This window comes from Diadema setosum, chromosome 8 (assembly GCF_964275005.1).
Source record: "Diadema setosum chromosome 8, eeDiaSeto1, whole genome shotgun sequence".
NCBI lineage: Eukaryota > Metazoa > Echinodermata > Echinoidea > Diadematoida > Diadematidae > Diadema > Diadema setosum.
Window position 1 is genome coordinate 20049644 of NC_092692.1, and position 24861 is coordinate 20074504.

At 38.9% G+C, this 24861-nt stretch overlaps 1 protein-coding gene across 1 annotated transcript; it reads right to left on the bottom strand.

The window, feature by feature from the left end:
* Positions 1–268: 268 nt before the first annotated feature.
* LOC140231576 (kynurenine 3-monooxygenase-like) lies at positions 269–23183 on the bottom strand. The gene is made up of 13 exons (XM_072311721.1): positions 23124–23183; positions 20966–21035; positions 15684–15781; positions 14573–14662; positions 13988–14036; positions 11520–11607; positions 8382–8553; positions 7562–7819; positions 4917–5006; positions 3834–3891; positions 2779–2861; positions 1158–1319; positions 269–394 (listed from the first exon to the last, which is right to left on the bottom strand). Exons 1-13 carry the CDS (start codon positions 23181–23183, stop codon positions 269–271), a joined length of 1404 nt encoding a protein of 467 aa, XP_072167822.1.
* Positions 23184–24861: the final 1678 nt, after the last annotated feature.

The window sequence follows — 24861 nt, forward strand, 5'->3', positions numbered from 1 at the left end:
GCAAAGGATTGTCCTTTGGGGGCATCAAAGGCTCTCGGAGAATTGTGGAAGGAATTGGTTAAGTAGGATAAAACTCAAATGATGCACGACAGTATAAAATTTTGAGTCACCATGATTCAAGTTTGGACTAAGCTCAAAGAGAATAAAACACACAGAGGAGATGGCGTGTTTATACAATAAAAAAAGTAAGTCCGGTACTCAGAAATATGTTTTGTGCTGCTGACATGTTGTGTAAAACGTGAACATCCATCTTGAGAACCCTTGGACATCACAGCCATCTCTGCACCAGAGATCCCACCATCTTCTGCAGCTCCAGGTTCGGTCTACTCCACAGCAGGACAGCCGCACCACCGGCCACGAGGGAGGCAAGCATGATGAGGCCACTGTTCACCAGCTGAAAGGAGGACAAAAGCAAAGGGTTTTCCTTCAGCAGTGTCACACTCTTCAGTTCAGAGACTCTGTTCGCACGATTACAGATAAAGTAATATTGGAAGATTATGAGCTATCAATCATGGGCCCCCTTTCATAAAGTGATACAAAGTTGGTCTATTTCATTTTCTTGTTTGTAACAGCATGCCTCATTGATATCGTTTGCCGACTATAGGTAGTCACCTCTTTTATCATGCCAATCACGGGGGTCGGCATAATTCGCCCGCTTTTCTTGTAGGTAGGTGGCCACTTCCCCGGGTTAGCACTCTGCTCTAGGCAATGAATAAATACAGTGCAATTTTGTATGTGCATGAGTCGTGACTCTCTCATACACGGGACCTCCACTTAATGTTCTATCCAAGGGACCAAGTGTTTTGCCTCTTACTAGAGGGGACAGTTTAATTACAAACAACATTGCCCTGAAAGACTATGGAATCAAACCTGGGTCATTAGGATTGGGAGGCAGATGCCCTACCAACTGAGCCAAATCACCTCCCTATTGAAATGTTGGTGATTTACTGAAAGCTTGACTACAAACATAAAATTAATGCTCGATACTGGTTTAACCCATTGAGGAGTCGCAAGTATACTCAGCCAAGCGTCTATGGGAAATGCGTGTTGTAGCAAAATCAAACCATCCTCAACGGGTAAAGACAGATAGGCTGATCATGGGGTCATTTCTCCCGACAGCTGCATGCCTGGACTACTAGTCCAGCATCACTTCTGACCTTGTCTTGCTTGCGCCATTTGTTGATGACGATGTGGTATCGGATGCGGCTGAAGGTCACCATGGAGTAAAGAGGAATGTACTTGGAAGGGAGCAGCCAGTTGAACAGACGATCAACCTTCTTGCGGAAGAGGAACCAGCGGGAATTGACCAGCGCCCTCATCTATAAAGGTGAAAGAAAAGTATCGTACCAAATCAATGTTTGCTGCATTTGAAGTCATAATGCAACTTAATCAGACAGTTCTGTTGCGTGGAATGACAGCACCTGGGACAAGATTTTGAATAATTGGGATGGTCATCCTTTCAAGGATGAGCATGTGCTTCAATGTGGTACCCAACATGCTTGCTTTTGTGAGGATCTCTTGCCCTAACTTTCATAGAATCTGTTAAAACTCTCAAATTAAACTGCATCACACATATCTGAAAGTTTGTCACTCAAACAGTAAAGACTTCGCCAGTCCAGTACAAGGTGTTTGCAGGACAAAATTGACATGGTGCAGACGTTAAATTTTTCTTGTGTTGTGCAATTCACTGTGTAGCCGGAGGTCCCTGTATACACATTGTGTAAGTTGCTGGTAAGAAGATCAAAATTATAGAAAAAAGCACACATAAAAAATATGCAATGTCATTAAGGATAAAGCCAGTTCTATGACACCATGGGTTGCTTATCTTGCGTGAGGCTGCCAATGTGATTATTGCATGTCGGAGTGTTGTGTCAGAATGGTCTCATATCAGCACATCATACATTGTATGAATATATGTGGTGCATTATCATGTAACCCATCGGAGATAATAAAAGGAAGAAAAATGCAAGTAAAGTCGATTTGGGCAATGTAACCTACACAGTTCTATACAGCGTAACTTTGATTCTTTTATTTTTAAAGTATTTTTGTGTACTATGGAAGTAGGGCAAATTATATTGTATCTATTGAAAGCTAAGCATCTAATGAATTCATATCTACCAAAAAGCAATTTAACATTTTCCCGACAGTATATGGCTTTTGTGATGATGCATCACATATATTATAGAATGGGTAGCGAGAATCCTGCGATCTGATTGGTCGAGAGCTATGTGTTCATTTTTACTGGCCGCATGCTGAGTCACAGTGGTAAACATGTTATCGCGCATTTGGCAAGAGTAAGCGTACTTGTAACAAAGGTTCGCGCACTAAAGCAAGCGTTCGCGCACTCAGCTTGGCCATGCATCCAGTAAAAACTGATGCATGGCTGGCCATGCATCCAGTAAAAACGGTAAGCACGGGTATGCATGCCCGTTTACGGCAAGCCAAAAGGAAATGCATCCAGTAATTTTGTCATCGGGTAACACGATAGAAAAATAGGTTTTTGACAAGAAAATTGCCCATTCTATAAATCAGATGATGCACGTCTTTTCGTGCGTCAGTTGGAATATAGTGTGCATGCGGTAACTATGGAATTTAGCCTAAACCCACTCGGCTTCGCCTCGTGGGTTAAGCATTCCATAGTTACCTTATGCACACAATTCCGACTGACACACTCAGACCTGTGCGTCATTTGTATAATAACTGTGTGCCCGAAAGTGCTGTACACTAATAAAGAGAGTACTTTTGTATACAGTGTTTGGTTCTGTCTCACAAACTCACCTCGATATAATTGTACATTGCTAGATCACACATTGCCTGGGCATCTGGACCTCGGAACTTGGAAAAGTGGGGCAGAACCTTGGCTGTAAAGGGGAGACATAAGAGGTCATAGGTCGTTTCAACTTGTTATAATGTTAATGCACTCTGCAAATCAAACTAGAATGTGCTGCTTGAGAAGGTGGTCTATGTGTATCGATCTTAACCCGTTGAGGATGAGTCCCGAGTATACTTGGGCAAGTGTGTATGGGAAATGCGTGTTGTAGCAAAAATCAGCCTGAACTCAATGGATTAATGTAAAACCAAAGAGAGCTGTAAAACATTAACCAGTTGCTTCATCTAATTTGCATCTGTGGTAACAAATAATATCACCTTTCATAGAATCATGTGACAATCTAGAATTTGGGAAGAAAGGTTTGTGGTAAGGACCATGTGTATGAAGTCCTTGAAAGGAGCTAGAAAGAGGTGAGTGCAAAGAGAAGCAGCAAGCAGTTTGTGTAGTTAAGGCAAATAGTGACAGTCCAAGGTGACCTTTGAACCTGATCACCCTTCATTTGAGTCACTCACGTTTCAAGCAACATCTGTTGATTCATTTCTATCCTTCTTACCAGGTAATATTACCCACTTATGTTTGTAGTTGAAGTTATGGCTCTAGAAGTGACATTTCTACCTGGAGTATGGTGACCACACAATAGTCATTTTTAACTTGACCTATCGTGATCATTCTCATTTTCCACAGATCAGGACTTCCTGATGATTTCGTGGGTGGGATCAGAGTCAATGTTTTTGCATGTTTTTAAATTCACAAATAGCACCGGACTTGCAAATTTGCGAAAGTAAAGACCTTGCCCCAAATTTGGCTTATACACTGTACAGTTGTCTTCTCACTAACAAACATCACAAAATATGCTGAATGTAGGCGATGCCCCACATATCTCAATCGTAAATGACCGCACAATGTCATCAAACACAATGAAGGCAAAGTGACAGGTATAAAATGGATGTATACTGTGGCAAACCCCAATGTTAGTAAAGGATGCAATGATCTTTGGACTTACTGAAGTCCCCATTAAACTGCTCCATTACCTCCTCAAAAACCAAGCAATCTTCAAATCCCTGAAAAAAAAAGAAAAAAAGAAGAATAAAAACATAGACAATTATGTAAACAGAACAGAAGAGTACTACTTGGCAAAGAGAACAAAGAAATTGCCATCAAAATCAGATGAAAATAAGAAAAATTTGGGATATTTATGATATAATTTCTGCAAATAAGATGACCTCATAACTCCTCTTGTTGTTTGGCAACTGAAATGTGAAATATTATCTTTACATCACCACTTAAACTCTAGATCACCAAGTTTCTGCCTGACAAACAGTGCTGGTACTCATCTTTATAGCATGCAGTGGGTACTGCGTATTTGTTCACAAAATGTATATAATCTAGGAGTTGCTTGCATCGAGTAGGATAAGACACCTGTCCGGTTATCAGGAGGTTGTTGGTTTGAATCCGGCCTGAGTAAGTATGCTCACGATCTTTTTATTTTTTTATCATGGCTACTACTAAAATTCTGCCTTCATTGGTGCTACTTTTCGTCAATGTAGGGCGATTTGTCAATCGGTTGAAATAAAAGCAACTCAATGCAAGAATTTCATCAACTCGAATCCAAACATTCTGTTTAATAAAGAGATACCCCTTTACTCTTTGTCCAGAACTAAAGAAACCTGTTCTTCCTTCATTGTACTTAAAAAATAAAAGAATGAAGGAGCATAAAATTCGCCTTGACTTACAATCAAACGTCCTCTGCGGGACCGTCAGTAACAAAGTGTATGACTCCACAGGCAACAGGGTTCAAGGAAACACTCAAACTAAGCTATAAGCTATGAACAGTATAGAGTCACTCAATAGGACTCATCACATAAAAACATTGTCCACTTGTTCAGTGCAAGTGAGTCTCACAGGCATAAGATCAAATCATGTAGTACTAGCTCAGTATACGGCTTTAACAAAAAAGAATGTTTTCCAAAGACGCTAAGCATTGAAGTCTATTTAAAGCACAATGTGATGCACAGATGGCTTAATACACCATGGCACATAAGAGCTAGAGTAACCACAACATGATTTCATGTTGTGACTGACTTACGCAGTTCATGCCTTGTCCATAGAAAGGCACCATAGCATGGGCAGCGTCTCCCAAGATAACAACCTTGTCCTTGTAGTGGTATGGCGAGCACTGTACACATTGGGGGGGAAAGGCAAAGAACACAGCCAGATGAGCAGAGGCCAATGTGCAGCTTTTCAGCACTCGTAGCTCTGTCTTGGATGCCTTCAGACATCACTGAAGCTTCATCTATGCAAATAGTGTGATGACTATCTGATTCTCACCAGAAATGAAACTTGTACTGATACTGAAGACCTGGGGGCATTTCATGAAGCATTTTGTCCCACAAAGTTAAATTTGCTCTCAGCCAATCAGATGCAAGGATTTCAGTAGCTTGTAACAGTTTGTCAGAAAAATATCCGACCAAAACGCTTCATGAAATGCCCCCCCCCCCCCCTGATCGGGTCTTTCTTGATTTTGCTGTCCTAACTGTTCTAATATTCTACAACAATCCTCTCTTTTTTGTTTCCAAAGCCTTGGACCTCAGTCTGTTGTACAAGTTATGGCTCCTTCTGGTGAACGTTAAAAATAAACACAAACAGTTATTTCACACTTTTTCTACAATTCAATGAATGAAGTTTTAATAGTGGGGTCAATGTGAATGGATAGAGTTCAGGAATATTCGTTGCCAGTGTTCTAGAAGGTAAAGTAAAACATCAATTTCCATTTAAGCTCATTGTTGTTTCAGAATTATTGTTTGAAAAAGTTGTAATACCCTCTCTGAATTCTTACATTCATAACTTTTTATGCCTCCGCCAACGAAGTGGCAGGAGGCATTATGTTTTCGGGTCGTCCGTCTGTCCGTATGTACGTCCGTCCGTCCCATTTTGTTTTTGTCGATATCTCAAGAATCGTGTAGTGGTTTTGCATCAAACTTGGTATGAGGGTATATCCTTGGGGGATGATACTTTGTGTGGATTTTAGGGTCACAGGGTCAAAGGTCAAAGGTCACAGGTTATTTTGTGAAAAAAAAATTGAAATTTCATGTTTTTCTCCATATCTCGCAAATGGTTCAAGGTATCTTCATGGAACTTAGTATATATGCTTGTACCGATGGGCAGTGATTATCTAGGGAAGTTGGGGGTCATGGGTCAAAGGTCAGGGGTCAAAGGTCAAGGTCAACTCCTCAAAATATAATTACTTTCCTTATATTTATGCAATGCCTGAAGGATTTTTTTAAAAACTTGATGTATACATGTATAACCCAATATATATTCTGTGGGAAGTTTCTTGCCAAAAGGTCAAAGGTCAAAAGGTCAAAGGTCAAGTGAAAGTGCTAAATTGCACTTTTTCCTCCATATCTCAAAAATAACTCAAGGTATTGTCATGAAACTTACATATTTATGCATGTTCTACCTAACAGCGATTCTCTTTGGAACTGTGGGGTCAAAGGTCAAAGGCCAGGTTTCGATAATACTATTTTACCATTTGATACTGAAATTATACTTTTTCTCAATACCTTGAAAATTACTCAATGCATAAACTTGTAAAAGGGTCAAAAGTCAAGTGAAAATCATCAGTTCCCCCAAATACCTGCACTCTGATGTTTTAATCATTCATCCAATTGAACCTAGTTCTAGGAAAGTGAACATTCAGCACATTTGTGGCAAACATGTCATTTTAATATTTTGCCAATTGTGTGAAACTGTCATCACACATTATCAAGACATTGTACTATAGACCTATTAGGAGAACCATGTATTATGGCGGAGGCATACACCAGTCGCCGTACCGACATTTCTAGTTTCTCAATGAAGTTGGCCATGAGATGAGACAGAGACCACATCAGCCTTGTCAAAACAGAAAAAAAGCACCACAAACAAAGATCGAATAATAACAACATCCAGACCTCCAAACCTTTCAAACTGACAAAAAGGGATGATTTGGCTCAAAAGTAGGAAAGAAAAAGCAGTTCCCATAAGAGTGTGTAGTAAAATTCTAAAGAAAACTAGGAAACTCCTATTGAAACAAGAGCTGGGAATGGTCAAAGTTCAGATTCTTTCCTCCAAATTCAGAATGGTTGGGAGGTCTGAGTATCCTCCTACATTTCATCTCTGTCCAGACCACAAGACTTTGGATTCTAATTTACAACCATAACACAAATTCAAATGGTTGATGATTGACCCTTAGAGGGGCATTCCAGATGATTTTCATAATTTCACATCATGTACTGCATAAATCGACAGCTCCATGTATACATTTGTGGAATTGATTGTGGTCCTTGAGCAGAGAAACAATACTCTGAAAAATCTTTAACAAATTACACTGAACAGTGTTGATGACATAGGAGCCTCACATATTTCAGAAATGTAGCAGTGTAATTCCATTACAATACCACTTGCCTAACAAGTTCACCTGTGTAAAATGTATGCATGCCATCTTCTTTTGTTTTGCTTCCTTGAGTCCCAACTCATGCATTCTTATGGTGCGGCTGCCATGTCATCATCCTTGTTCATGGCAATTTGTTGTAAATTTTGCAAACATTCTTATTCCTGAACCCAATCACTACAAATTCTGAAACTCTGTACGCGGTATAACTGATTTATAGTTGTTCAAATGTAAAAGTCTGAAAATCATCCGGAGGTCTCCTTTAAATACTACTATGGCAAAGGCTTGCCATACATTACCTTGATGGAGACCAGGGGCAATGCCTTGCTGCTGTTGAATGTGTCCTTGAGGTTCTGGACTCCGATCTTCTCTATGGAATCAGGGAAGTACTGCTCGAAGAATTCGATGACTCCTGCCTCGCCCGCCGCGCTGATCTTCTCGTACTCTTCGAATGGCATGAAGAGGGTGAGGGTGAAGGAGCCGTTGAGGTTCGGAAGGGCGATCATCATGAACGTGTTCCTCGGCCAGATGTGCAGGTGGTTGATCTCCATGTTGTGCTGCATAGACATGTTGCAGAGAGTGACGATCAATGGGTATGAATGGGATCCAAGGCATGAACGACACAGGGAAATGTGACTACAATGCAGCTCCTTCATATCCTCAAGGAGCAGGACAATCTCAGCTTTGATCATAAGCAGACAAATGCCTACAGAGTGCATTGTCAAAAGAAGCTTGAGGCAGTTGGGGGGGGGGGGAGGGAGGGGCAGTTACCCCCTCTCTTATCAGTAAATATCATGCATAAATGTGTAAATTTTATACTATGCATAGGTTCAATATGTACAAACACTGTACAGCTGTACATTCATACACACATACCTTTGTACAAACATACATAAGCATACAGGAAATGCATACAACTATATCATCAAGCGGTGTGACAAGGCCTCAAATCTCAAAATTAATTTTCAACAGTGTGAAAAAGGTCTTTCATTCTTGCAATATTTCCGCAAAATAACATCAATGTTGACTTTGAATATCGCATACCCCAGGTATGTATAAAAACACTATCTGCTTTTACTAAGCTGGTTCAATGATACACATGCATTTCCTGGAACTAACCTCATTGGTCCTAGGTTTTGGGGGCACACAGAGCTCCATATAGCCATGTGGAATGTATTCTTGATTGTAATCTACCAGTGTCTTTCTCATCAGCTGTCGACGGACGCACGAGTAGGCCCCGTCGCAGCCGAAGATAAGGTCTGCCTGTGCTTTCACCTCCTGGCCATTTTTGCTGAAGAAGCAGATGATTCATAGGGAAGAGATAAGAATGGCAAAAGGATTTATTTAAAGGGAAGGTAAACCCAAAGAGCAATGTGGATTGAGTGAAAGCAGCAACATTAGTAGAACACATCAGTGAAAGTTTGAAGAAAATCGGACAATCGATGCAAAAGTTATGAATTTTTAAATTTTTGGTGTTGGAACCGCTGGATGAGGAGACTACTAGAGGATATGACGTATGAGTGGACAACAATACAAAGAAAATATAAAGGATATTTAACAAAAATTCACTTTTCTGGAATTATGAAAGAGCAGTGGACCAATCGCTTTCAGAAAGCAGGGGGAATAATTGCTACCCTTAACATATGTCAATATCAAGTTGATGGAATTTGTAATTTTCATGAAAAATGGATTTTTGTAGTATTTTCTTTATATTTTCTTGATATTGTAGTCCACTCATACGTCATAACCGCTAGTAGTCTCCTCATCCAGCGGTTCCAACACCAAAACTTTAAAAATTCATAACTTTTGCATCGATTGTCCGATTTTCTTAAAACTTTCACTGATGTGTTCTACTAATGTTGCTGCTTTCACTCAATCCACATTAATCTTGGGGTTTATCTTCCCTTTAATGCAAAAGGAGCATACCACAGCATTGATTTCAGAAAGGATACAGAGTGTCAGTCTTTAGCTGCTAAAGACAGGATACAAAAACATCAACAAAACATTTCTTGAAACTTTTATAATTGGGCCTTTCAGGATGTATGCTAAACACGGCTAACTAGTGTATCTGCCATACATGTAGGTGACACTGTCCATTGCATTATGGACCTGTCACTGGCAAGTTCTCTAACAAAAGGGAAATAATCCACAGAAGTTACTTACATATGGGGGGTACATTGTACAGCGCACTGATCAAGAAACGATACAGAGTAAATGCATGCAAGTAGTACATCCTATGCACAGACTCACATGAAACTTTTCAAATGAACATACAGCAAATTTTAACAGTTGCTGACAAGAACTAGCATCCACAATGTATGCAAGCTGATGATGTGATCCATACAATGTACATTCATGATTTGCTGAATAATTTTAGAACTTTTTTTTTTCTGTGACAATGAATGAAATGCCACATGGCTCTGACATTGAGTACCCTTCCTTGCTACATAATATGTTTGTAGATCATTACACAACCCTTGATACGTGGAGTCTTTCCAAACTTTTTTTCGCTGTGGGCTGGATATTAAAGACAAGGCAAGTGCCAAATTGTGTCTCGCTCATTCGCGTACAAGGAATTAATATTTTTTATAACTCCCAGAAGTTACTTGACCTGCTTATGACCTTTGACCTTGTGGTGACCTTCAACACCCCAAGGGACATTTACCATCCAAGTTTGGTCACAAATGGACAAAGGGATCAAAAGTAATGAGCCATAATCGAAACGTGCCATAAAAACATAACATAGGGCCCTAAAAATTTGTTGACCTCTTTCTGTGACCTTTGACCTTGTGATGACCTTTAACTCCCCAAGGGACATCTACCATCCAAGTTTGGTCACAAACGGACAAAGAGATCAAAAGTTATGAGCCATAAATGAAATGCGCCCTAAAAACTTAACATTGGGCCCTAAAAGTTCGTTGACCCATCTGTAACCTTTGACCATGTGGTTACCTTCAACTTCCCAAGAGACATCTACTATCACCCAAGTTTGATTGCCATTATAGCAACATGTGCTGAGTTATGTGTGATAAGAGAGTCTTGCATGTAAACTTTAACGTATGACCTCAAATGACCTTTGACCTTATCCTGCGACCTCCAACGGCACCATAACATGAAGGTACCCCCAGTGCATCTATGACCCAAGTTAGGTTGTAATCCAAGCAACTTATGTGAAGTTATTTGTCAAAAGAGAGTCTTGCAGGTAAACTTTAACATAGACAAGAATAGACAAGTCTAGCGCTCATCTGAGTATCGCAAGTTCACCTTTCACGCAGTCGCTAATGTAAATTATTCACAGCTCTACTAAAATTTGACCAGGCATTCTCAAGTAGAACATGAAAATGTACAATAAGGGCCAAAATTTTTAAAGATTCCTTAATTTGGGGGGATTGGGGCCCCCTGGGGCCCACTGGGCGGGGCATGGTGCCCACTTTGATAAATTGAGATCCTGACCCCTAGGGATGCTACCTGCCAAGTTTGACGAAAATCCATCATGAGGTTTTTAGGAAGAAGATGAAAATGTACAATTCAGGCCCCCATTTGGACCTTCCTAACCCCATCCCCTGCTGCCAAGAGGGGCACCCCTGGATCTGCTATGAACAAACTTGAAACTACAGTCATTAATGTACTCACTCAGTATTATCTTAGCTCTATAACTTCTGATTCTAGAGAAGATTTTTAAAGATTCCTTCATTTTGGGGGGTTTGGGGCCCCCCCCCCCCCCCCCCCGGGGGCCCCCCTGGGTGGGGCATGGTGCCCATTTTAACAAAATGAGATCCTAACCCCCTAGGGATGTCTTGGGGTTTTCAAGAAGAAGATGAAAATGTAAAAAGTTTACGCACGACGGACGCCAGACGCCGGACGACGCACGACGCACGACGGACGCCGGACGAAGGGCGATCGCAATAGCTCACTTGAGCCTTTGGCTCAGGTGAGCTAAAAAGAGAGTCTTGCACATACTCTTTAATATATGACCTCAAATGACCTTTGACATCATCACATGACCTCCGACAACACCATAACATGAAGATACCCCTGGTGCTTCTATCACCCAATTTTGGCTGCCATTGCTGTAACAGTTGCCAAGCTATGCATCATAAGAGAGTCTTGCAGGTAAACTTTAACATTTGTGACGGACGACGGACGGACGAGGGACGGACGACGGACAGACGACGGACGGACGACATTTGGATCCCTTAGTCTCGCCTTCACCTCCGGTGGGCGAGACAAAAAATGGTGATGCAAGATTAGACTCACTCTGTAAAGAACATCAGCCCATCATCGAGGTCCATCCGTGTCAGTTTGTGCTCAAAGTGCAAGGTCACATTATCCTGTTTCTCAGCAGCTGAAGTGATGTACAAAGTACGGAATGACTTTACAATGATACCAAATTCTTCTGAAAATTGAAATCCATAAAGCAGTGCCTTACAGTACAAACTCTATTGATAATGCCAGAAGTCAAACCATGTTTGCTGTGGGTGTGTACAGTTCTGGTCGAGGTGAGGATTTAGCTTTTAACATTTTGCGAGATATTCAGAAACCACTCTATGAGATGTCAAAGAGCATGCAATTCTAAGGGGTATCAAACGTTTATTTGATAAAAATCGGTTTTGAAGTGGCCGAGATATCCAAAAACAAGGTGAAACAAAGAGATCCTAATAAAGTTGGGGCATGTAGTCTTTTATTATTATCACTTTTTTGGATATCTAAGCCATTTGAAAACCAATTTTCATCAAATAAACGTTGAATCCTTCTTAAGATTACATGCTCTTTCATATTTCATGAGAGGTTTCTCATGATCTCAATTAGGAATGTAAAAAAACATGAATCCCCACCTCAACCAGTACTGTACAGCCCCTTTAATGTTTGAGATGGGGCTTCAATCATGTTTCCAACTTTTTGTGAGATAATAAGAAAGAGCATACAATTCTTAGAGGAATTAAAAGTTTATTTTGAAGAAAACTGATTTTGAAATGGCTGAGATATTCAAAAACAAAGAGGTCCTGATAAAAGGTGGGACCTATATCAACCTTTCATTAGGACCACTTTGTTTTACTCTGTTCGTGGATATCTCAGCCATTTCAAAACTGATTTTCATCAACTTTGAATTCCTCTCAGAAGTGCATGCTCTTTAATCTCTCCTTAGTGGTTTCTAATTATTTTGCAAAAACTTAAAATCTGAATCCCCTATCTCAACAAAAACTATACCACCCCTTTAACATCAGGTATCAAGCATGCAATGTTTCACTTTGCAATCAACACTGTCGGAAGTACTGTAAACATCACATGGTACTATAATCACAGTAGATCATAATGATTCATTATGCACTCACAACAAACCACTGAAAATACAATACTCACAAATTGTGCCCACAGATTTATACAAACGAATGGATTTGCACAGATAGAATAAGCTGCTTCTACTTGCCACACTTTACTGATATATTACATCTTTGTACATGAAGGCAGCAGTAAATCTTACGACGAATTGTGATCTAGTATTCAAGTTTGACATCTTTCATATCATCTGGTACAAGGCCAAAGATAGTTAAATAACAAACAAACAAACAAACACAAAACTCTGCCATCCATCTCTCATGACATTCAAACTCATAAAATACCATCCCAACCCCCTCCTCTCAGACCTGGGTCTTATTGTCTGCGTTTCTACGTTGGTGGAACTCAGCAGTTTGAAATAAAAGAAATGCTACATCGTCCATGAAGGGTGCATACACATATGCACTACTGATTTCGAGTGTCTCCTGACACAGCCACTGGGTCTCCTACAATGGTCACGGTTCAGAAATCTGTCTGCGTTTCTACAAAAGAGACCAGTGAATTCCTCCTTTTGGCATGTGCATGGTAGAGGACATTATACTCACGCCCAGGCACAATTTGTTAAGATTCATAACGGCATAAAACCCTTTGGGAGAGATAATGGCCCTGTGGAGGAACAACAGAAGTAGGTTGGGAGATTGAACTCTTTGCTCTGGAGAGCTGGGTGTGCCCACTGATCTATGTAGAAAGTATCTAAAATACTAGTAATGAGTAGTAAAGCAGCATCCAACGGCTCAAATTTGGTTTCTGAAACTAGATGTGTTAACCCTAAAAGGGCGGGAGGGGGCAGAATCTGCCCCCCTCAACATCTTGCGCAATAACTCTGCACTTCCTCCATAAAATTTACACAGGCTCTTTTTCTTTTATATACACCTAAGAAAGAAAATGCAAAGGGAAAAAGATGATGATTAGATTTCCAACTCTCTCAAATGAAACTACGTATCACAGAAAGATGAATGATTCATAATATGCAGAGCCCATCAATGAAGTGCATTAACAGCTAGATGGTGACCCCTTCTTCTTACTGTATACGCCGAATATTTTGCAAGGTTTTTATTTTTGCAAATTTTGCCAGTCGGGTGCCATTTGCAAATTCAAAAACACGCAAAAACATCAATTTTGGTCCAAACATGAATGTGTGGTGCATACAAACATTTCTCCATTCAGTGACTGTACTTCACAATCATGAATTTAGCTACTAGCAAAACTGTCGGGAAGTCCTGATTCACAAAAAAAAATCAGACTCGCTATCAAAATATATGGCGTATGCAGTATTCAATGAAAATTCCAGTAGCAAGCGGTGCCAATGATTGCAATGCCTAGTTTTGCATCAAATTTTATACTTTTATAGATATGTAAAAGTCTACATAATGAAGATAACCACTCACCTGTCAAAAGAAGCTCATTCAACTTTCTCCTATCAACAGACAGAATTGCCTATTAATCAGTACAAAAAAAGAGTGGGGGGGGAGAAGATGGGGGGGGGGTGAGGAGAAAGAGGTGAAATTGAGATACAGAGGAGAAAACAACAACAAGAATATTATGGCATAATATCAATTAGCATCAAAATATGTTGAGATAATGAACCAAGATGTGTTTTTAACTAATCAGCATTCTTCATGACTTGGGACTTCAAATCCTTTTTAAACTTACAAAGCAATGTGCACACCCCAGATCACAATGTAATTTGCCTCTACTCCTAAAATTAGAGTCAACAAAAGAAACAATTTTGACTGTCATATAAAGAAAACCTCATCTCAAACTCTCTCATCACATTCACAACTCACATCAAAACATTATATTATCTTTCTTAAATGACCACTGAAAGAGAATCTGCACCTACATAGCCAATTTTCACTCTAAAACAGCAAATCTTTACATGGCAATGAGCATTAGTAATCTTTGGTAATAACAGTCACTTCTCACATAAAGAAGTAAAGATAATCAATGAGAAAAAAAAAAAATGTACTGACCTCCCCCTTCTTTCCATAAGGTTGAGCATTCTTCTTTCCATCAACATCATGGATGAGACGAGAATACATTGGGATTCCTGATCTGACAACCTGTCGACAGATAAAAAAAAAAGTAAGATTTTAGCATTTTCATTAAGTTTTTATGAGAGAAAAAAAAAACAACATCATATATTATCAGAGGTAGGGGATACCTTTTACAGACCTCCCAAAATGCAGCAAAACAATAAATATGAACCTCAGGGGACTTGTTTAGGCCACTGCTGAGAAATTTGGAAGTCAACAGTTATCTACAATTTGAATAATGCACAAAACTCAACTACCCAGTAGTTCTGTGTGTCAGCCACACTTAAGCCTTTTTGTTGCAGTCTTCTGTATTTTTTATCTATAAACACAAATCTAAAAGTATAAGAGCTGATGTAATAACATATAGAGTGTGTGGCAAGAATGTATATAGAAATGTTTGTAAGTTTTGATGAACTTTCTGCACAAAATATACATGATGGACACACATGCAGAGCATGGGTCTGCAAAGGTAGCCTAGTAATGTACTGGAATTTACGGTGAGCCCCGAAAAAAATTCAATTCAAAATCTAACGGTCAATAAAAATGTACTAAATGTTACCTTCCACTTTCAATACTTTATGGGAGTTTCTAAAATGATACTCTTCAACATACCACTGTATTTATACAACTCTTCACTTGAGGCATGCAAATGGGATTCCCTACCTTTAAAGCAAAGTAGTTGGCAACTCTGGTTAAAGGGGATGGCTAGAAACTGATCAGAGGGAATCAGTGGGAATGCTGGGGAATGATTGTTCCAATCCTTGTGGGATTAATTTAAGAGTACATTATGTATCTATTGTTGTGTGAAAATTATTTGCATCAGAATGGTCTCATATTCAAGTAATGTGCAGTTTGATGTTTCCAGGTTAGCATGCCTGTCCAGTGTCGGGCGATCGTTAACGGCCCATTAATGATCGCCCCAATCGTTAACGCATTAACGGGGCCATTAACGATCACCCCGACACTGTACAGGCATTGGGGGGGATGGGGAAGGAAAACCAACAATAAATGTAGTTTCTTAACAACAACAATGGAATTGTAAACAGACCTCATCTTCCAGCCCAATGTGGCGCAGTGCAGAGCGCCCCCTCACAGACAGGGCCAGGTTGATACTGCGGCCAACAACATGTTCTGCTTGCCGAATATCTGTGCAAAAAAGTGAAAAGCACACAGAAAAGAGAATAATTGCCATTTCATCTATGGATACACTTATCGGGTATGCACATGGAATTGCCACAAATATTTTTAAGTGTTTAAGCCTTAACTCATTGAGGACGGTTTTATTTTGCTGCATCACGCATTTCCAATAGACACCTGCCCAAGTATACAAATGTACTCAGGACTCTTCCTTAACAGGTTAAAAATTGGGCGAGGCCTTGAACAAAAACAGTAATAAAGGGCTACATTGCACAGCAGAAAACAAAATCTGTCTCAAGTAGATTTTCATAGAGAGAGGGAGACAGAGGAAAAAAGGATGGAAATATACATGTTCATATGAATCTTCATGAATGCATTTGATAAACACATTAATTAATTCTATAATTCTCTCATGAGGGGTCCATGATTTACAAGCCAAATTTTATAGCAGATCCCTAAATTTCCACTGTGATTACAGCACTGTATCATCTTGCACTACAGTTTAGTATTACATTTTGTCTCTGTTATTTGTAATTCATGAAAAGAATTCCCTGTTATGTTTGTAGTTTTTTCTTATGTAAATCATGTTGTTATAAGCATGTAAAAATACATATTTTTTGTTCTGTTGTTTCTGAGTGAATTGAAATAAATTCATCTATACATACACAGAGCAACATATTTCCATTTCTTCTAGCACATTGAAAGAAGACATGACTTACATGGGTCAATCCACGTCAAATCAACCAATGGTGTTAACCCGACCCCCTTCAATTTTCTTTAAACTCGCACCAAATGTGCCCCCAAGTGTCTGACGGAAGATTCTAAAATATTTTGCCCCAAGGTCAAACGGTTGCTAAGATATGGCCTCCCATAGCAACCAATGCGTGGCCAAACAACCGAGTTTAAATAAAATTTGCTATTTTTGATTGACTGCTGCAGTCAAGTTAGATGAGATACATTGCACATTTTCTGTAAACTTGAAGAACTTTATGATGCTAACATGCACAATATGTTACGGCACGGATCTGACATTCGGTTATTGCGCAAGAGGTCACCGAAAATGGTGTTAAGCGTCAACGTTAATGTTTTTGGGTGCATGTTTGGAAGCTGATAACTTCAAAATTCAATTAGCTTAGAACCCAATATTATGTATATATAGAGACTCTCACTTGCTCTACACACCTACCAAAAATCGGCCAAAAAGTATGCTCCGTTTTCTTGAAGGGCGCCCTCAAAGTTGGCGTTTTTCAAAAAGTTGCCAAGTGCAAGGTCACAAATCACCACTCGTCCCATCGAGGAGTGACACCAATTTTTGTCTATTGATAGACATTTACCTATATTTTCATGGGTTACCAAAAAAACTTTTGTAACTGGAATGTTTAATAGCTTTTTTATGCATTCGAAAGTGGTTGTAAACACCCAAATATCGACGTAAATTGACGTATAGGGTTTTCAGCATATTTGAAATGGTGATAAATCAGAGATGAAGTCCCAAGACACAATGGTATCTTCTGTGATGATAGTCTGTAACTAGTACCAAAAGGATATACATCACAAATTGTTTTGACATATTGGCAATGACCTTGAAAATGCAGCTTAAAATCACAAAAAACAGTAAATTGCTCAATTTTCCGTGACCATAATGGTGCTAAAGTGTGTTTACATCAATTTTTAGTTGTGTGCCATTTCAGTACTCATGGTGATCTTAAGCTGAAAACTGCTAATCATGTTCCATTTCTATTCTATTTCAAGCTACAAATAATATTTGAAGTCATCTCCAGATATTTTGACCTTGACATTGTTCTGAACACAGATGTAAATTCCTTAATATTAGCATTATTCCCAACACACAAGTGATTTACAACTTTGTACACCATTTTAAACTTGAATTTCTCTCAGACAGAATGCCTGATCATATTTATATTTACAGTACTGGTAGTCTGTAATGAGAATTTAGAGGATGTAGTATCAATTTATTTGTCTCAAAGACGTTGACCTTGAAAATACAGCTGAAAATCATAAAAATCAATAATCGTTCAAAATACTTTGCAATACACATTATTAGAGCCTGGTGTTTACAGTGACTCTGAATTGTGTATGATTTTTATATTGATGATGAGTTACAGCTGATAATTGCAAATGTAATTTTCCTTTTGTTCCATTTTGAGCCAAAAATGATATCAAAAATCATATGACCTTGACATTATTCTAAAAACAGTCATAAATGCCTTTGAGCATAAGAATATATTCACAACACACATAAGATACTACTCTACAACATTATTTCAAAATTGATTTTCTCGACAGAATGCCTAGTGTATGAAATTCAGAACCAGAAATTCAAAGTCAGTGACATTATTAGGATGGAAGTAGTCTTGAAATTTGTTCTTTTGATCATTCTATTTTTATGGCTAAAATGCTAATGGTGATTATGCATCCATTTTCTATAGGCATACAACTTGGATAAATTGGACACTACTGTAAGTGTGTGCACTGAGCATCATAGATCCTCAAAGTACCCATTACAGACTACCTTTAGTGCAAATATCAACATGACTAGGCATTCTGTCTATGAGAAAATCAATTTTGAAATGTGCTGTAGTGCTCAATGTGTGGTGAATATGCTCATTTTGAGGCATTATGGCTATTCTAAAATAAGGTCAAGGTCAAATGATATGTACATATGACTTTTGATATTATTTGCAGCTCAAGTGGAACAAAAGGGAAAATAACTAGCAATCTAATAGGCTGTAAAACACATCATTGATATTAACAATTACACACAATTCAAAGTCGCTGTAAACACCATTTTTAATTAAAGTGTGTATTGCAAATTTGAACGAATATTGATTTTATGATTTTAAGCTGTATTTTCAAGGTCAAAGTCTTTGAGACAAATAAGTTGATACTACATCCTCTAAATTCTCATTACAGACTACCAGTACTGTAAATATAAATATGATCAGGCATTCTGTCTGAGAGAAATTCAAGTTTGAAATGGTGTACAAAGTTGTAAATCACTTGTGTGTTGGAAATAATGCTAATATTAAGGAATTTACATACTGTGTTCAGAACAATGTCAAGTTCAAAATATCTGGAGATGACTTCAAATATTATTTGTAGCTTGAAATAGAATAGAAATGGAACATGATTAGCAGTTTTCAGCTTAAAGTCACCATGAGTACTGAAATGGCACACAACTAAAAATTGATGTAAACACACTTTAGCACCATTATGGTCACGGAAAATTGAGCAATTTACTGTTTTTTGTGATTTTCAGCTGCATTCTCAAGGTCATTGCCAATAAGACAAAACAATTTGTGATGTATGTCCTTTTAGTACTAGTTACAGACTATCATCACAGAAGATACCATTGTGTCTTGGCACTTCATCTCTGATTTATCACCATTTGAAATATGCTTAAAACCCTATATGTTAATTTACGTCGATTTTTGGGTGTTTACGACCATTTTCAAATGCATAAAAAAGCTATTAAACATTCTGGTTACAAAAGTTTTTTGGTAACCCATGAAAATATAGGTAAATGTCTATCAATACACAAAAATTGGTGTCACTCCTCGATGGGATGAGTGGTGATTTGTGACCTTGAACTTGGCAACTTTTTGAAAAAAGCCAACTTTGAGGGCGCCCTTCAAGAAAATGGAGCATACTTTTTGGCCGATTTTTGGTAGGTGTGTAGAGCAAGTGAGAGTCTCTATATACGCATAATATTGGGTTCTAAGCTAATTGAATTTTGAAGTTATCAGCTTCCAAACATGCACCCAAAAACATTAACGTTGACGCTTAACGCCATTTTCGGTGACCTCTTGCGCAATAACCGAATGTCAGATCCGTGCCGTAACATATTGTGCATGTTAGCATCATAATGTTCTTCAAGTTTACAGAAAATGAGCAATGTATCTCATCTAACTTGGCTGCAGCAGTCAATCAAAAATAGCAAATTTTATTTAAACTCGGTTATTTGGCCACGCATTGGTTGCTATGGGAGGCCGTATCTTAGCAACCGTTTGACCTTGGGGCAAAATATTTCAGAAACTTCCGTCAGACACTTAGGGGCACATTTGGTGCGAGTTTAAAGAAAATTGAAGGGGGTCGGGTTACAAATTGTCTGAAAATTGGTTGATTTGACGTGGATTGACCCACATTACAATCCATGATTGTACCTATTTCAGAAGTCAAGATGAATGATATCAACCTTTTCAAAAGTATGTCAGCATGAAGTTGACAAAAAGTGTATTTATAATGAAAGTGAAATCTAGAGGAATTCTCTATATTCTCCCTTACTGTCATTTCACTAACATTGTGGCATCTAAGTTGTTGTAGCTTTCCTACAATTGTATTCAGCACTGATGTCACATGGATTTAAAACTAAAACTTTCAGAATTCATTTAACTTCTGAATGACTGCTCAAACTTTCCTCAAACTTCATTGATAGTTTTGATAATTTTTCTGCATTCGCTGAATTCACATGTACTGCATATACCCCAATTTGATTGGAAAGCTGAGCTGCCTTGACTGTGAGAAAATAAAGTTACAATTCATTCTTGAAGAGATGACATAAGACAAATATGGTTTGTGAATGTAAAGCTCTGTTTTCAGCTTGGCACACACACAATAATAAAAAAATGGCCACAATTAAATTACCATAACACTCTTCCACGGATTTAAATTTAATCAGTCATGTACGATGTGTAACCACTCAGAACCTTCATTTGATACCTTGATCACAATAATGGAACAGTAGACTTACAGGTCTAGTGCTCATCTGCTGAACATTGCCTTTTCCTCCCTCCACCCCCCCCCCCCAAAAAAAAAAGCCATTCAAAAAGCCCCCGGTTTTCCACAAAAGAATAAATAGATGACATATCACAAATATTGGCTGATTGTGATTGGAAACATTTGGGCCCCACCAGTTTTCAAGTTGAACTATGTTAAAAACTGAACACATGCCAGATACCACAAGGTGAACAATTGCAAGATTTCACTTAAATACATGTAGTTCTCCCCTAAATGGCCCCTAGCCCCCCCCCCAAAAAAAAAAAGAAGAGAAAAGAACAATACACAAAATGCTGACGGCATTCAGACTGCAGTTTCTATCAGTTCCATTAAGTAAATAGGTTTATAGTGGAATTGCTTGCACCCAAAATTATATACAATGTACACCACCCTCACCTTTTCTTGTTTCAAAGAGATCCACTGTGTAGCCTCTCTGAGCCATATAGCATGCCTGCATTGCACCAACCTGCATAAAGAAGAATAAATTCACATGCTGAAATTTGATATAAAACAAAACACTAAACAAAAATGTATTGTGTCACAATGGATCCTCACAAACAACGGGCTGATTTTCGAGAGAAAGTGGTGTACAACGTTGTATATGCGTATGGACAAGAGGGTGGTTTCGATTTATTTGGCTGCATAATGCCACCCAAAAGTACACTTAGTAATATTAAGTACCAGGCAGCTTATTTTGTACTTTACTTCTGTTTGGAAACACATAGTAATTTATCCTGTTGAGGACGAGTCCGGAGTATATTCGCGCGAGTGTCTATGGGAAATCCATAAGTCTTTACATTGTCCAATCTTTTCAAGCTTGATTTTTCTGTTTACCTTTTCGTCATTTGCATTTATGTAGATCTTTACTCTGCTGTTTACCACTTCAGGGCCCTAGTATTGCATAAAAGTTGATCTCAAACATAATTTATAAGTCTCTGAATACTCAATTCTGACTGACTGATACCAAACTCACGCTTGATTTTTGTAACGTGTGTTTTGATTGCCTTTTTTCATGCAATCAGGGCCCAGGGCCCCGTTGCATTATACCTTAGATCACAAGTCAGAAAATCAAAAATAAGGCTCTGAATACTCAGTTCTGATTGGCTGATACCCAAGTTATGTTTGATTTTCTGACTTGGGTTTGACTGCATATTTCTATGCAACAGGGCCCAGGTATGAGGTAGGTCATAGATTCGTAACAAACAATGTGGGTCTGCAGACACTACCCTGAGGTACTCCACAAGTAAGGAATACGAAAGATTGCCATTTCGTGAAATCATATCTGCTAACGTGTGAAAACCAGATGATAATTTATTGTGAAATTCACATTTCTTCATCTTTTACTATAAAATTCATCCTCAGGAGGCCAAGTAGTTGAAGTTTTCAAATCTAAAATCCGACGAGCTCTGATGTACACCAGTCTACTAAAGACCCTCAAACAAGGCCACACAACAAAACTGTTGAAAATTTCTACATTCTTATCACACATTTTACGAATCACTCACGTGAACTGAAATGCTTCTTATGAGCATGGTATTATCAGTCCATAGTGAGCCCTTACGCTGTACACTGAGCAAAAAGTCCACTTTTAAACCGGAATGCTGATCATCGCTGGGCAATTCAAAATAAATCCTTTCCAGCTTTGAACGATGCAAATTGCACTGCTAGAGTTTGTACTGCCCGCACGGTCGACAGCACCCCCTAATATTGCCCACCATTTTGCAGTGCTGCGCTGACATTTCGAATCATGTCTGCTGTTTACGATAAGATTAAAAAAGGCTTCATTTTCGGTAAGTTGTGGAATCTGTATGTCAACATTGATAGCTAAAGACGGAAGCTTGGTTAATAGATAAAGTTTTCATCCTACATAGATCTAGTCTGAGTAACAAATATGGTGTAGTAAATTCAGAATAGTGTTGGCGCCCTGGAGTGTAAAAAGATTGCGTACGTGGCCTCCAGCAGGTACAGCCCTGTTGTGACACTTGTGTACAGCGACAGGGCTGTGTATAGTGTATGTGTATGTGTACTTGATACCTTGCCTAGGGTAGAACTCTCTGCCAAGTTCTACCAGGAAAGTGAGACCTCCCAATCCCTGGACCATGGACCCTGGTTCAGCAATTGCCAATGCCTACTCATTACATTAGAGTCATATGCATCGTGCATCATTCTGCCAGTAGGGCCTACAAGTCAATTGTAGAAAGTCGTGTCTCCTTCGATCAATCTAACAATAACGTCAGTAAATTTACAGTGGTTTACACACACTAAAATCACACTGTGTTCACGATGTCCGGCCTTTCAGGACCTTTGTTCATTTTCCATCTGAGAAGATGGCTGGTGGTGCCTGGATCGTGTGGATAGCCCACATTCAGCTGTGCTAAGCTGGTCTTCCGTGCATGCACGGGGTCCCAGGAGGCGGGACTCTTTGCGATGAATGAATGAAACGGGATCTTTTTTCACGTGCATGATGAGTTGTGACTCTCTCACACACGAGACCTTCGGCTCCATTTTACGTCCTATAAATCTATAAGACAATACTCAGAATGATGTCACTTACCAATCCACCGCCAACTATTGCGATGCGGGTGCTTTTGGGTCCATTTGTAGTCTCCATCATCAAAGAGAGTCTGTCTTTACATAGGGCCTACACTTATTTTAGGCAGTCGGAGCATGCAATACAGCGCTAGCTAGCTGCGAAGCGAGCGGCGCGGTTTGCTTACTAGCGGCTCAATAATGTATGAACTTGCGTCAGTTGCGTAACCCTAGCCTACGCTTGCCCCATCGTCGTGTGATGTAATGTAACGTACAGTACAGTGCACAGTGTGAATGGTCGGTCATTCCCGCGGTCATACATAAACACTGTACACGTTTCCGCAGCTTTGATGGTTTTCGTGGTGACCTGGGAGGAGAAAGGCACTCACACAGTGTACGAGTCTTTTGATGGCATTTCAAATTTTTACTTAGCCAACTTTTGTTGCTGTTGTTGTTGGTCTTGTTTTATGTTTTTTTTTTCTTCCCGTAATTTAGATGTATGAGCAACTCATGCTGAGACACTCAACAAGCGTCATATTATATTTCGATATAACTAAGCCTACTTTTCTTTAAATTGCTCGGATCCACCCATTCATTTCAAAGACATTAGAGTGAACTTTCCCTTGACTCAGCATGACATGCATGTTTCCCATGCAATGTCTTTTAAATCGTCAGTCATAATGTAAGGGCCCCTAACGTGGGAACATAATCATTACAAGTCATATGACAAAGGTCTTCTTTACCCAGGGAAGCCTCTTCAGCGTTGACACTCAGTGTTCTACCACATAGGCCCTACATGATTCCCCCCCCCCCCACAGGAAAAACAAAACAAAAACCTATATAAACAGTAGAACACATCGATCAACTACATGGAGCAGAAAAAATACAAACTAGTTATATCTTTGACAACATATTTAATTCGGATCATTCAACATCATTTTGAATAAACATTTCTTCGTATATAAACCTTTGTAGATACATAATCATTAACGACTGATTGTGGTGCTCTTAATACTTTCAAAAGTGCTGTCAAAAGTTTGAGTAGGCCTAGATATTAAATTTTTGGTGTTACCGAATGCATAAACTCTCTTGAAGCATCATAAACGCATGGTAATTCTATACTTTACTTCTTCCATGCGTGTTCTTTTCGTCTTTTTTTCACATCAGACAAGTTGATCAGAGATAGGAGAGGGATGCGGAAAAATGAGCCGTTAAGCTAAAGAAAAATATTATTAATATTAACCTATATGAGACCATTCCATTTGGTTTAGCCTACTTGTCATTCCCTCATCCAGTATACAATACAATAACGTTGGAACTGAACAATTTTTTGTTCCGACCAGAAATTGATCCACAACCCGAATGCGCTATTGGAAACCATTTTGGTTAGCTTTGATAAGTAACTAACACACAATAGTAATTATAATAACCAATAAGAAAAAAAAAAAGAAAAAGAAAAAAAGAATGGTGGAGCAGTTTCATCAAAATCTGACCTAAATCAAAAGTTATGGGAATTTAAAAATTCTATCATCACTTCTGTGCTAAATTTTAAATTAGTTGGCATGAAGTCACCAGGAAAGTCTTGTATCCTTCCCATGGTAATTCTAATCGTTTCGTTGCCCTATCCTAGTATTGTAGGCCTAATAGCGGCGTTGACTTTATGGAACGGTTTGGTTTATAGTTACTATGAATTTCAATCAAGGATTTTTTTTTTAGGTTATAACCATTGAGCGTAAACAATTTTGATCACTGGTTTGCGACCA

Excerpts from the sequence above, each read along its gene's own strand:
- LOC140231576 (XM_072311721.1), bottom strand. The coding sequence starts at position 23,183 with ATGATGGAGACTACAAATGGACCCAAAAGCACCCGCATCGCAATAGTT. Across the intron at positions 14,663-15,683 it reads ACATTGGGCTGGAAGATGAG|GTTGTCAGATCAGGAATCCC; the intron begins GTCTGTTTACAA and ends ATCTGTCGACAG. Across the intron at positions 14,037-14,572 it reads CTTATGGAAAGAAGGGGGAG|GCAATTCTGTCTGTTGATAG; the intron begins GTCAGTACATTT and ends ACTGATTAATAG.